A 15189-nucleotide genomic window follows, 5' to 3' on the forward strand; every position below is an offset into this window, starting at 1 on the left:
TTCACAGAGATAAGAGTTTTACTGTGCTTGCTAAGCAGATTATTTTTCAGTTCCATTAGGCTATTTTTTATATGATGCACATATCGAAATGTCAAAAGCATTATTTAGCTGAAAAATCTAAAGAACGGCTACAACTACTCCCTTTCCTCTTTTACCAGTTACAATCGACTATCCGGAATTTTCTGATATTGCCGCAATTTCCGCGTATGCCGGTTAGTTTAGTTAAGTTTTTACTGTTAAAGGATGATTGCATGAAGCAATTTCCCATCTTCTGATTTCAGAAAAAGTCCCCCCCCTTTTTTTTTACTTACATTTACTTGCAATATTTGTTAAGGAAAAACTGTTATACAATGAAAATTTAGAAAATGTTCAGAATTTTGTTAAATTATTTAACTATTAATATGAGTAGAAAAATAAATTGTATTTATTTTAGGTAGCAAATGTAATAAATATGGCCTATTATTATTTATTTTTTCTATTTTGAACTGAAATTGCATAATTAAATCTTGTAATATAATTTAGTTCTGCATAGTTTTTTTCCTCACATTGTAAACTAGTTCTGTAAATTGAACTGTTATTTAAAATTAAAAAAAAAAAAAAAAAAGAATGTAATTATTTTCCATGGTTGAGTAATGCTCATTCTCTCTTAATAAATACTGAATTTCTCATATTTTAAATTACAAGTCTAATTTTTCTTTTAAGGTTATGCAGTTGTGTATAATGTAATTAGAGAGGTGCTTATTTTTTTTCTTAAAATGTGTTTGAAAAGTGCTTATACATGCTTATTTTTTTAACTAAAATGAGGCTACGAACCCTGGTTCGATATTTACAATTGCACAGTGTATGTTTCTTTGACTAGTGCAGTGGTCTCAAGTTGTATGCAGGCCAAATGCATAATCTGAAAACAGCTAACAGGCAAGAACATTTTTTTAAATAAAGTTAAAAAAATACAAAAAATAATTAAAAATTAACTACTAAATACTTATCAAAACATTAGTGTTTTTCATTTGTATAATACTGAATTGTGTACATTTTGCCCTGCTAAATATTTAATATGCGACAATTTTTAATCTTTCATTTTCAGTTTTTGGAGTCATGATTTTGTGCTCTTTGCTCCTTAGCATCATTTCTTCTGTCATTGAATAGTACACTTCTTGGCTTAGGAATTTGGGAGGCTTTAGATCAAAAGAGTTTGCAATCCAATGCCATCAAATAGGAGCGAGACTGCTTTAGCAAATTTTATCCCTTCTCATACTGGTGAGGCCCTGGGTATTGGTGGCCGCAGTGTGCATTAAAATAACCAGTGTTCTAGAACATTTGTCCTCAAAAAATCCAGAAATTTTATGAACTTTTGCACTACTAAGAGATTAATAAATATGGAATTTAGCAAAATTCATGGTTCAGATTTGTGCATAAAAGCTGAGGAAATGACTTGGCAGTGTCTTCGGACTAGAGATTTGTTATCCCCGATTTTCTTCATTTCACCACTGTGGCATCATTTAATATTTTGATTGGACAAAGTTGCATTTATATATGCCCATTTCTTTATGTTGAATTCAGGAATATTCCAATGTATTCTCTTTGTGACTGGACAAAGATCTATAGACAAAGAGCATTTAAACACATGCTCAGCACTTAATAGTTTGAATTCTTCCTCTGAGAATACTTAATCAAGGTGACTAATGGCTTCACTACTAAAGGCCAGACATTTATAGATAAATAAATATCCTACAAAAATTGGTTGAACAATGGAATAATAAGCACAAGAATAGGACACTATCACCCAAGACCTATGTAGCAGAGTTTGGGCATCATATATGGGCCACAGTACTGTGTTTGATGCATTATTACTGGCAGTTGCTGAATTGTGGCCATCGGAATGTGACAGTTTAAAATGAATTTCTGGTACATTTATATATATATTTTTAAATTGCTTAAAGCAAGAACTTTCTGAAGAACAGTGTTAGGTGTACTATAGCTACAAGAATCAGCATATGTTGCATAAATATTGTGGTATTGTAGTTTCTAAGGTAAAATAAAGCATTCAGTGGCAGGAATTAAAATGATGAAAGGGAAATATGCTCACATGATAACAGTAGGGGGAAAAAATTGGCAAAGTTCCTGCAAACAAAGGAAAATAACAGAACTACTGATGAGAAAATGAAACCATTGGAGGCATCTATAGACAAACAGGTGAAGGCAAGTAATTGAAAAAGTTTCATAGTTGCTTCCATATCTTAACAATACTTGGTGTCATAGGCTTTGTTGCCTCTTCCTTTGTCTGTGCAAATAAATGCAAATTTATATTAAATTTTTTCTATGTATACATTTATATAAACTGTGCACTGTGGACATTGAATGCATTAATCATGTTTATCAGTAAATGTTTCTTGCTATGGTTGCTGTGATATAAAACAGCAATTATTTCAATATGTGATGAGCAGTGGCTTGCCTTATAAAGTAGAAAATTGGGTATTTTCAGAACAGGTAACCTATCCTTTGGTAATGAGTATGAATCGTGATTTGGCTTTAACTGTTTCCATCTTTGGCACCATCTATGTTGGCCTTTCTGTATAATTTAATTAAATAAACTGGTAATGTAATAAGAGTACATACATATTATTATTGTTATTATTATTATTTGTATTTATTTATGCACTGGGGCTTTTTATGTGTTTATCAGTTTCTTTGATTTTGATCATGGTTCATGGGCTGTAAGTCACCTTTGTGAAATGACGAAAATTATTTGGTATTTATTGTTCTGAGATGAAGTGGATGCTCATGTTTTTATGAAACATGAATTGAAACATTGCTCTATTTTATTTGTAATATTTTTGTAATTCAGGATCAAATCTATATTGATATTTATGATTTGAATATTATTTTATATAAAGTAAATTTCTTAAATATATTTTTTTTTCCCGCTCATCATGTTTGAAATTCTTTTTTTCCCCAGGCATGTGCTGCTGTAATTAATTATAAAGGTAATCCTAAGCTTATGTGCCGGTCTCCAGAATTGGTGAGTTGTTTTTGTTTTGAATTTTTAGTTTCTAAAAAACATTTGTAATTATTTGTTTCATTCCTGTTCTTTCATTAGCAATATTCTTGCATGAAAATGCAGGCTAGTGTTCATAAATGTGAACATTATTTCAAAAAATTAATGTAATTAATTGGGTGACAAATATAATGAGATTTATATAGTCCTCAGATTTTTTTAAGGCTCCTTATTTCAACCAAAATTTCAAAAGATCTTTAATTTTGCTCATTTGACCTATATCTATATTTCTGCTTCATTTCTATAACTGCCATTGAGTGTGAATTAACATTTTAGTTGAATAAGGATTTAAACCATGCATTTGGTAATGTAGTAAGGAAGAAATCATATAAAATAAATATGAGGAAAATAATACACTAAAAGATTTTAATGTTCACTTCCAAAATTTTAAAAATTTGAATGTGTGAGTATGACTTGCATCACATCTTGATATTATGATACAAGAAGAGTTGATTGTACTGAAGGATGATGTGCAAGCACAAGTTTTACTCAGAACGCATGGATATGGCTAAGTTTTTAAAAATCTCCTGTGAGAAACATTGCAAAAGAAAACTTGATACCAAACCAATGTTACTGACTTTTTATACCTAAATCTAAGTCAGTATCTGATATTGTACGTTCATTTCCCTCTTTCTTTTTTAATATAGTTTCTTTATAATATATTTGATATATATTTATTATTATTTTTTTTTTCAGTTAGCAAAATATTGTGATTCTTTATTGAAAAAAAATGCAAAAACATGCACCGAAAATGAAGTCGAAGACAAATTATCCCAATCTATTACTGTGTTTAAATATATTGATGATAAAGATGTCTTTCAAAAGGTAAGTGTAATTTTAAAATGTTAACATTTAATATGGCCATAATAATTAGCTTGTAGTGGATTTTGATGACTGCACTTAGTAGTAAATTTTTAATAGGTGTGTACCTATAAGTATCTGTGCACATACTGTTGCACCAGAACTTTAGTCATAATTGGACTTTTTTTAGTCATAATTGTATTGATTTTACTAATTAGAATTATATGGGATTTGTTTCAAACTTTGTATTTTTCTATGGAACCCATTTTATTTACAGTTTTTGAGAAAGCTAACATAAGATTTTAAAAAATTATGAGATAAGTTAAGTGAGTATATGTTTAATATAACATTTTATTTGTTATTGTTCTGCAGCATAATTAAAAATTGAATAAAATTTTTGTTATTTTTATATCTAAAGTAATGTTTAAGAGGCATTGACATGCTTAGAATTATTTTTCAGACTTGTGTTATGTTCTTGGAACTTTAAATTTTTCCTTGTCTGAATTTTTTTCCCTATTGTTTGTATGTTTTAGGATGTAGTATACCCTAGAACTTAACTCTCTGTATACTTTTTTTTGGGGGGGGGGTTGTTTCTTTAACTTGCTTTTCAAAAATGCCATGCAAAAGAATTAAATAATAGAACAGAAATAAATATAAGATAGTAAAAGAACAAATGTAAAAAAAAAAAAAAAAAAAAAAAAAAAGAAATAACAAAAAAGCAATAAAGAACAAAGATAATTAAAGAACACGTATAAAATAATATAGCTGCCTACTCTTTGGTGTTATGTTTTTCTGTATTTTACAATTTTTAATGAGATGTTATGTATTTTTGCCTTGAATTTAATTGAGTGAGAAATTTATCTATAATGAAATTCGAGGAAATAAGTTTAAATGAAATGCAGTATAAAAATATGCATAATTGAATAGGCCATACAAGGAAGTCATGATGTCCACATCAGTTTTTTTTTTTTTTTTTTTTAATCATGCATAGTAGTTATTTTCTTGCGCATGTGGCTTTTTCTGAGAAATGTTGGTTCATTTCTTGTCCAACATTTTTCTATTTGTGTATGCCTGGTTAATTATAAATGTATACTGAAGAACTATGTTGACCATTGTAAAGTTATTTCATCATTTGAATTGCAGTTTTATGCCAAGATGCTGGCCAAGCGGCTGATATATGGTCAGTCAATGTCCATGGATGCTGAAGAAGCCATGATAAATAAATTAAAGGTTTGCTCATTTAAATATGTTTAATCAAACTTGCTTTTTAATTGTAACTTTCCTTTTTAAATGTAGTGAAAAGATAATGTAGTGTCAAATTTTTAATGGTCATGATGAGTATTTAGTGTTAAAAAATTCTGTTTTAGAATGTATATGGGAGTTATTTACAGAGTTACAGTTTATTATTTTTTGAATGGTTGATCATAATAACATGATTTTAGTTTAAGAAGGGAATCAAATCAGTTTTCTAGTCAAATATTTTGTAATATTAATTTAAGTAAAGATGTATAGAATTTAAAAAAAAATTGCATATCCTATAGGAAAAAAAGATTTTTTTGTTCAAATTAATAAAAAAGAAATCTTTTTATGGTAATAGTTACCTGATACTAGTAATAAAAATTATTAGAGATTGTGTATAAGTATTGCTGGAAGCAGTTATTCATATTAACTCTTTCGCATGGAGAGAGGACCAAATCTCTTTTTCTCAAACATCGAAAACGCCAGTGTATAGGAATTTCTATTGGAATGCTTTTCCTTTCCCTATGACAAATTGAATACTACAGCGCTAACAATAACCTTCTTAGTAAACAGACAACTTCTTTTTTGGACGCTTTCACTCTATGTGAAGTTTTCCCCTTGGGGCAGGATTGCAACTTTGGGCATCAATAGCTAAACATTGACAGTAAGCAAAGGAAAAAGAAGGTGCATTAAAATAACATGAACTACTTTTAGTCACTTGAAAAGAATGATTGATATGTCATTTAACAACACCTGAAAGCAATGAGCAATGCAGTACCGTGATGGAGGAAAGCACTAGGTAGGAAATTATTTGGGCGATCTGCCACTGTCTGAATGCTCAGGCGTTTGAGGGATTTCGATGTGAAAGAGTTAAAGTTTCAAATGCTAATTTCTTAAATATAATCTCAGTTTTAAAAGAACATTAATTTAGAATCACTAATTATTAAGAGCATTCATTAAGAAGTTGACATTAATCATCATTTGTTGAAATACCAAAATGAGTAGTTTTTTATTAAATGAAATTCAGTATGCAATCTCTAAAGTCAGCAGTTTCTTTTAAATGAAGTATTGGGCCATACAGAAAGTTTTGTGACGTTTCAAATTGAAGTGCATTTCCTTCTAATTATTTTATTTGGAATGATAGTGATCGAAGTTGTTTAAATACAGTCTTTTCTGCTGGAATTGTATAATTCTAGCATGTATTGTGGCATAATTTTTGTTTCAGTGCAGAACTAAGAATGGAAAACCCAAAAGGTCATTTATATTACATTATGCTTTTTTATCATAAAAAAAGGGAAAATAGAGATAGCTTATAAAATTATGCTATGTTTCGACCTTGAAGATGCTGGCAGCTCTGGACGATTTTCCTCTGTAGATAAGGAGTTATTAAAGTCTCTCACTGAAAATCTGCATTATACAGTTCAGAAACTCGCAGACACTCTAAATGTAGCAAAAAATACAATACATGATCATTGGAAGAAAAAATTGAGTATTTAAACTGATACTTGCAGTTATTGCTCTGTTAGAGCATGGATACCCTATGCTCTAACAGAGCAGAATGTGTGTCTTGAGTTTTGACATGCGATTCTTTCCTTGAAAGAAATAAAGAAGCATTTAATTTGAAGCTGCTCGTTACTTGGGTTGAGAAGGGTATAGTGTACAATAATGTTACTAGAAAATGTTCATGGAATAAACCAGATGGATCCTCTTAGTAACCTCCTTTTTTGTGTATGGTGGTTCTGCAAATTGTTAACAAGTAAATCAGACAGTAAATTCGGAAAAACACTGTTCCTAAATAACAGTTTTAAAAGCAGAAATCTAAGTGAAGTGTTTACCCATTTTTAGTCCATTTTTTAGATGTTGTCATCCATCATAACATGCCAGCCCCACATATCGATTAAATTTAGGCAACAGTTATCAAGTAAGTGTGGGATGATTAGGTGTACCTTCTGTCTTTGTTAGATCCTGCCCTCTTGGATTTTCGTCTTTTCAGGTCACTTCAGAATTCTTTAAACAGCCTGGAGTTTATATCTATGGAAACTGTCAAATGGCCTCTTGATAATTTGCTAATGAATAAACCTAATGACATTTTTAAAAAGGAATTTTCCAGTTGCTAGAGAGATGGCTAGAAGTCATAGGACAAAATGCTGCTTATATGGTTCAATGAAATATAACTTTTTTTTTTTTTTTTCTTGCATTGCTTCATTTGTATTTACCATAACAAAACTATAAAACTTTCCTGATAATTCAGTAAAAACAATCTGAAGTAAAAACTCGGAAAACAAATGTAAATGTCAAATAATACAAAAATAAAACAATAATCATTAAATCGGAAAGAATATATTATAGTTGATACCTGTTGGTCCTTGTCAAGGAGCAGCCAAAAGAATTGTCAGCAGAGCCATGTTTCTCCATTGTATCTGGGTGAATTGCAAAAGAAAATTACCAAAGAAATTCATTTTTAAATTTAAAATAAAAGTAATTAAATTAAAAATTATGAAAGAATGATAAATATTAAATATAAGTAATTAATTTAATTACTTTTAGTATTTGGTTTTTATTTAATACTTAGAGATTTTAATTGGTAATTAATTGATTTGCTTGATTGAAGTAATAAAATTTATGGCTAGTACACCCAGATTTCACATAGATCTGCTATGTAGGATACATGGTAGTTTTGCTTGTCGCAAGAACAGCTTTATCTTGTACCACATGTTTGGATGTTATCATTTTATCATTATTTTTGTATTGCTTTTAATCAAATATCTAATTATTTAATTCGTGATTTTTAATTGATAGATGCAATTATGTTTCATATTCATTTTCCAGACATGAGGTTTCAGGATAAAATCATTATTGCTACAGAGTCAAAACAAAACTTTAAAACATTTGTCATTGCCAGAAACAAGAAAGAAAACTAGTGTATATTATGTCATCCAAATTAAAGGCATCTGCATCACATCCAGGTGTCATGTTGTACCCAGTTGACGACAACCTACTCTTCATTCCTTTTCGTAATGTCAGCTCAATCGCAGAAAGACTGTGTTCTATTGTTAGTGCTCTCTCAAGAACTTAGGTCCTGAAAGCTTATTTATACTTGAACTAATTTGCATTCTGATTCCAAATCTCTTATTAAACTTAATGATTAGTAAAGTCAGCCACTTATTTTTGTTCAAATTTACAACAGCCAAAACTTCGATCTGGCCCAAAATGTTGGTCCATAAATTTTTATAAAAGGGCGTTTAGAATTATTCAGAATTGCACAAATAATTTAATATTAATTTCTAATTATTATTTAAGGTATTAATTATCAGATTGATGTTTAGTTATTATCTTATTAATTAGATAAGTTTAAATCTGATATCAAAATTTGTACTCTGCAAATTGTTGTCTGTTAAGTTTGGCCACGTAATAAACTCAAATGTGTCTGCAACAAAAGTTATTTTATTAAGCGAAAATCACTGCATCTGCAAGTAACACTTTTATTATATATCTGCAAAACACAGTAAAAGATAGCAAGGGATCAACAGTTATTGCCGCAAAACTTTTGATGTGTAAAGAATCATCTCCCCCCTAAAAAGGGTGATACAATGCAGATATGTGCTTGCTGTAGTTAATCCGAAGTTGACAATGAAGTAATTCCAGGAATCTGTGTCAAGGGTAAAGCAATATTTTTGTTAAAATATTAGTGAGGTCCAGCTAATTTGCAAGTATTAGATGAAGTTTTAATGTCTAAAATTTATTCTTAAACTTTAGGAGATGAGAAAAGTTGTATTCATTTTACTTTTTATTGTTTGCAGCAAGCGTGTGGGTACGAATTCACAAGCAAACTCCACCGCATGTTCACCGACATCAGCTTGAGTGGTGATTTAAATAGTAGGTTTTCTGAGTACCTGAGAGACGAGAAAGTGGATCTCGGAGTCAATTTCAGTATATCGGTTCTTCAGGTGTGTATTATCATGTGATTTTCTATTTCCTTTTTCAAACTATGTAGCTATATAAATTGCTTCTTAGGACTGGGTGCTATAAAATTAAATGTGGCAGTGATGACAAGTAATGTTTTCTGCATGTAAATTTATACTTATGTATAGTTCTGCCATAATATTTTTGCTTATACTGGGACAATTTTCAGAAAGTACTCAGAACAAAAATTAAATCCTATTAGGATGGGATAAATACCTGTGATTGAAAAAAATTGATAACAAAAAAAACACTGAGTTTAAAGAAACTTCTAATAATTCACCTGAACATATCTTATTATTAAGAAGTTATTTATCACTAGTGTGAACTTTCTTTAAAAAAATTTTTGTTATTTTTAAAGGCATTGGAAAATTCCGTGCAGCTTAATTCATTGTAAATTTTGCAGCTTTGTAAATCTTTTACGATTGATTCAGCTATTCTACCCTATCTGTAGACAATATGATACTCATTATTAAAAATACTCTTTCAACTGGTGTGGCCCACCAGCGGTCGAGTGGTAAAATCGCTGAACACTTGTAGTTCACTCGGAGGTTCGAATTCCACGAACGGGCTGGCTGCATGGACGTATCTGTGGTTTTCCCCATGTGTAACGTGTATATGAGCCAGTTTCCCTTATAAAGTCCTCCATGAAGGCATCCTTCCCCTTAGGCAGATAGCCCTCGAGGCTTTGCCATAATCACACCCACACACTTTCAACTGGTGCCAATGTTTCTGGCATGCTGAAAATGTATTCTGTTACTTGAACAAGGTCAGGCAATGAATTTTTTTCCTTTTAAAAGATTGAAACGTATCCATTTTTTCTTTGCAACTTTTATTTTTCCACATTTCATAATTAGCCGATTAAAAAAAAACTTTCATTGTCACTACTTCGTCAAAATGTTGATCCATGTTTATTGTATTATTTGCTACAGTTTCATTAATTTGTTCACCTCAAGCTTTAAAATTAAGTCATGTAAATTCACTATAATTATCCAAATGAAAAGTTCTGCTCAACGAAAACAGTTTTCCCCGTAGCTCAACGTAAGACAGACATCTGTCATCATTTTGAAGAAGAAGATCTAACCAACATTAAAAGTACTTATCTAAATACAAAATATTTAGATTGGCAACAGTGAGTGTAGCAGAGGGAATATTTTATTTGCCAAATTGCTGTTTTACTCGAGACTGCACTGTTTTTATTTCTTGTACATTTGTCACTTTTTCAAATGCTCTCCCAGATAATGTATCAGTTCAAAAAAGTGATCAGCTTTTAGGTATTTCATGTTATAGAAATCTCATGAAAGAGAATGTCTTTAGTAGTTTTGTCTAAAAAGAATATATTTCTGGCAAAATCGTTTCAACTTATCTTGGTATAACTGGATCTTCAGCTATGCTACTAATCAAAAATAAATATAGAACATGGTCGCAACTTGAACCTGACTCATTTGAAATGAAGGAAGATAAAGATAATATTGAAACTGGTTTCGGGGAAACCGTCTAAGCTCTCAGGCAATTTTTCTTCATGATAAAGCAAGACCTATGTGTCAGCTGACTAACTACATAATGGTCTACTACTCGCTGTTTATTTAAAGCAATTCTTGACTATATAACAGATTGCAGAGGTTGAACAAGCCTCCCTACCTGACGATTTTCTGATTTTAAAACTGAAATCAACCATAGAATGGCACTGATTTTCTGGTGTTTAGTGACTTATCTTTGTGATTGCCGGTACACAATTCGAAGATATGGGAGATATGATTCAAGTGAAACCACAGATTGGAAACAAGCATAAATTGACAGAGAACTAGAGGTAGCTACATTAATGGACCATGAAATTTAAATACTAAAAACGTTCCTAGCATATATCAGGGTTGCCACGCTATCGGGAAAAGCCAGGTAATTCGAAAACTGACCAAAAAAGGTCATTGAATTTCATGTGGCGATCCCCAAAATAGCAATTTTTATGCCAGTGCTGGAAGTGATTTTCTTGGCGAATTAGGTATCGCGTGAGCGTCATTAGGGCAGCTGGCATAGAGCCAATTTTCATAGCTCCAATCAGATTGTCTTTAAGAAAGGCAGAGCAAGTTTCCAGCAATTTCCAGTAACCTTAAGAATCGAAAGACTCGTTCGCACGTGCAGTGCATGTTGAATGGAAAAAAATTCCTTCTCATTCTCGTATAAAGCAAAATTGGTTTAATCCTAGTATATGGTACACATGGAATTAGGCGACATGATGATAAACAGTAAACGGGTCATTTGTTGTTGGCAACAGTTTTTAAAATCATGTCAAGGCCGTATCGTATTTTATGATATTACCACAAAAAGTCTTTTAATCTTTTTTTTTTTTTTTTCCTTTTCTTTTTTAATAAATACCTTATTTGTCATTTTGCAGTAAAATAAAAAAAAATAGTAATCAGTCATCTAACTCTATTCGCCTAAATATTGTTGATTATTGCAATTCTATTTTTAATTTTTAAGTAATTTATTTAATGTTATTAGTATCATTTAATGTGGCTTCTTTCTTCAAAATGTATTTATTATTAGTTAATAATACTTTAAAATTTCAACCAATTTTCTCTGGCATACTCCTGAAACTAATTCTAGCAGTATGATGACATACCATCGTGAAATTTTATGCACATATTCTTTCCTTATGTATGCTGCTAAGTAAATATAAAATACCCAAATTTATTTTAAAATATCATTAAATAGATTTCTTTGTTTTGTTTAGTTGTAAAATGTCTGAAAGAAAAAAAAAAAAAAAAAAAAAAAAAAAAGATGTTTTTTAATCCATATTGGGCATATTCTAACCTCAATCTTCAGTGGAGATAACAATTTCTATTATAGTTATAATAGGGCTTTTGGTAAGTCATATGTAATTGGAAGATTTTTGTGTTTAGAAGTACTATAATAAATTTACTTCTGAACACAGCCAAAGTGCACTATGCAGATAGACTGGGATTTTCTTAAAACACAACTATAAAAGTCAAGGAATTTCCTTCTCGTGTTTGAGTGGCAACCCTGATATATTCTATGTAAATAGGGAACAAACTTTTCTTGGATCCCATGATCAGAAGATTAAGAAAATGTGACAGCAGAACTTCTTTGTATATCTTCAAATCAATATTAAATTTACTTTAATAAGTTTACAATCATGGACTAAAGGATATGATTATTTTGAAAAATGTTAATGCAATTTTTCATAGTATTGACATAATTCCTGGAACTTTGATGTATATTATATATTTCTTGGATTTATTTATACATGAAATATTTATATTTAGTGAGTCATCCAAAAAGCTCTGCAGTTTTTTGAGTCAAAGCATGTTTTCCTACTGTATTTTGTTGCTGTTAGTAAGGAGTGACATTGATTGAAGTAGGTGTTTAAATATGGTCTTTTCTACTCTCCTTTCAGAATTCTAGCATGTGTTGTGGCATAATTTTTGGTTTCAGTGCAGTGCCAAGAATGGAGAATCTTAAAGTTCATTTTCATCATACTGTGTTCTTTTATTTTCAAAAAGGAAAAAATGCTAGTTAGACTGTGTATAAATTTTGTGCTAAATCTGGTCAAAGTGCTGTTTCTTGTAATAAGAGTTTGAAGATGGTTTGAGAAATTTTGGCCTCAAACATGATGACCATTCTAAACAACTAAAACAAAGTAAGTCTTCTGTAAACAAGGATCTGTTAAGAAGCTGTCACTGAAATCTATGAATGAATCGTGAATGCTGCTGCTGTTAAAACATTTCAGGAACTATCAGACTGATTAAATATTTCAAAAAGTACAGTACAGAGGAGAAGCAGATGCTATACAATAAAATATCATGATGTAAGGTAAAAGAGCCTTCTTTAGTAACATCAAGAGAGAAACTGCATCTCAAAAAGGTAATGTTTTGGGTATGTTGGGACTATAAAGGAATCAAGTAATTGTTAGCATCAAATCAGACAGTAAATTTGGAAAAATACTGTTCCCAAATTAAAGTTTTAAAAGCAGAAATCAAATTAAAGGAACCAAAACTGACCAAATTTTGATTGTAACAATGCTTGCCACCATTATGTGAATTTTAGGCTTATTAGGTATGGCTGAGATGTCTTGTATCACCCCTTCCCAATATTCACCAGACTCCCGTTTCATCTCTTTGCATCATTTTAAAATTATCTGAACAGAATGGAGTTCACATGTTTGGGAACTGTCAAATAGCATGTTAATAAATTCGGTATGAATAAACCTACAGACTTTTAAAAAGGGAATTTACCATCTGCCGGAGAGATAATAAAAAGTCGCAGAAAAATGGTGCTTATGTCATTCATTGAATTTTATAATGTTTTTTACTGATTGATTTGTATTGCCATAGAAAAGCAGTGTAATTTTCCAGATGAACAAATAATATATGTATTACGTTTTCTTTGTGTTTATACCATATTTGCAGTTCCTTGCATTTAATATACCTTTTTATAGTTTTAAAACAGATGTTAATCATTTTTCATTTCATTACTCTGTAATAATGTACAAAAAGAAAGATGAATAATTAAAATAAGATACTGTCATAAGAGAAGTGAAAGTAATATGATAATACTCTTATTTTTTACATCTTTTGTTTATATAATTTAATAATTTTGTTGAGCTTTTTGGTGTACTTTTTTAGGAATTTATTGCAGCAAATAGTACATGTCCAAATCAGTTACGGGAGTTTACCCAACATGAAGAAAGCAAAAAAAGGCAAATTAATTTTGAAAACAAAAGCAAATGAAATCATTTGTTATTTATATATATTGTTCTATAAGTCAGTTGATTTTGTTTGATTTATTTTTATAAAAAGTGTAAATATATTAATAAATCATTAAAATGTCCTCCACGGTTAATTCTTGGGAATAATAGCTAGGCACGTAAAAGTGTGGAAGTGCTTGTAGCTCTTAAGATGTAGGTTTTTTTTTTTTTTTTTTTTTATTATTATTTATATACTTATCTATTTTTTAAGCTTGTATTGGGAAAGTTTTGTCATTCTCTTGATGCATACAAATATTGCTAATATTTTTTTTTCCTTAGGCTGGTGCATGGCCTTTGGGACAAACTGCCATTTCTCCATTTGCAATACCACAGGAGTTGGAAAAAAGTGTGCAGAAGGTTTGATTTTTTAAATTTTTATTTAACAAATATTATGAGATGTTGAGAAATAATAATAATAACATTGTGATAGCTTTTTTCATTTTAATTTTTTCTGTTTAGACAATGGAGATTGCACTTTTTAGTAATTTTGAGTTATTAATTGCATTATTACTTTTATACTTAGTTATTTTATGATGGTGTAATTTATGTAAATACTTGATGGTATTTTTCTCGTGTATTTATTATCAGTTACCTTATACACAGTAGCCAATTCTTACGATTTAGATGGAAGATTCCTAATTTCCGACTGTATTCCTGCCAACCTAATTTACAACATATTTATCCTGAGTTTTTCTGTTCTTAATATTGCTCATATTTTTATGTAGCTTCATTATTTGCATCCAAAAAAGTTTTTTTTGCCATTATCATTCAGATACCTTTCTCTAAACTGATATTTTTAGTTACATACAAATGAAACCACTTTGTTTTTCAGTTTATATACAACCCCTGAACATAATCTTTAAATTAAATATCTGTCTCTTTTTGCCAGAGTGTCAAACTTTTTGTGTTTCATTTTTAGGAGTATAAAATTTTCCTAAATGTAACTGTATAGATTGGGAGATTGTATGAAGAGTTAGATAAGCAAGCTTTTCAAAATATAACTTTTTAAATTTAAATTTATTTTTATTAATACGTGCCAAAACATAAATAATTCCATCATTTAAAAATATTTTCAACATGGAAGTACATGGTTACAACCAGCAGTTGTGAAAATAAATGTGGCTAAATAATGAGGACAAATAAATTGTCTTTTGAAAATAATTCTAATAAATAAATAATATTTTTGTGGGCACACTGTGTTCCCCAGACAAAAACCGACTGTGTTTTAGAGAAGAATTTCAAGAAAATGGATATTTTGTAACATTTAAATTCTGGCACATTTTAAATATTGAGTTCTTCCTGGAAATTTGAATTTTTGGTTTGTGATTTATGCAATAAATATTTTAAATTTTATTTTTAATATTTATAT

The 15189-nt window shown here is 30.0% G+C and overlaps 1 protein-coding gene across 1 annotated transcript in view; it reads left to right on the plus strand.

Annotated features, from left to right (window-relative positions):
* The window catches only part of Cul2 (cullin 2), a 77344-nt gene that overhangs the window by 43354 nt on the left and 18801 nt on the right, over nucleotides 1-15189 (plus strand). The window contains exons 12-16 of the mRNA XM_085812119.1: nucleotides 2957-3019; nucleotides 3752-3880; nucleotides 5000-5086; nucleotides 8896-9042; nucleotides 14100-14177. Coding sequence (XP_085668245.1) covers nucleotides 2957-3019; nucleotides 3752-3880; nucleotides 5000-5086; nucleotides 8896-9042; nucleotides 14100-14177 — 504 coding nt within the window. The remainder of the gene's footprint in view (nucleotides 1-2956; nucleotides 3020-3751; nucleotides 3881-4999; nucleotides 5087-8895; nucleotides 9043-14099; nucleotides 14178-15189) is intronic.

Source organism: Stegodyphus dumicola, chromosome 2, assembly GCF_044657685.1.
Source record: "Stegodyphus dumicola isolate Sdum_Otavi_A_Nest chromosome 2, ASM4465768v1".
Lineage (NCBI taxonomy): Eukaryota > Metazoa > Arthropoda > Arachnida > Araneae > Eresidae > Stegodyphus > Stegodyphus dumicola.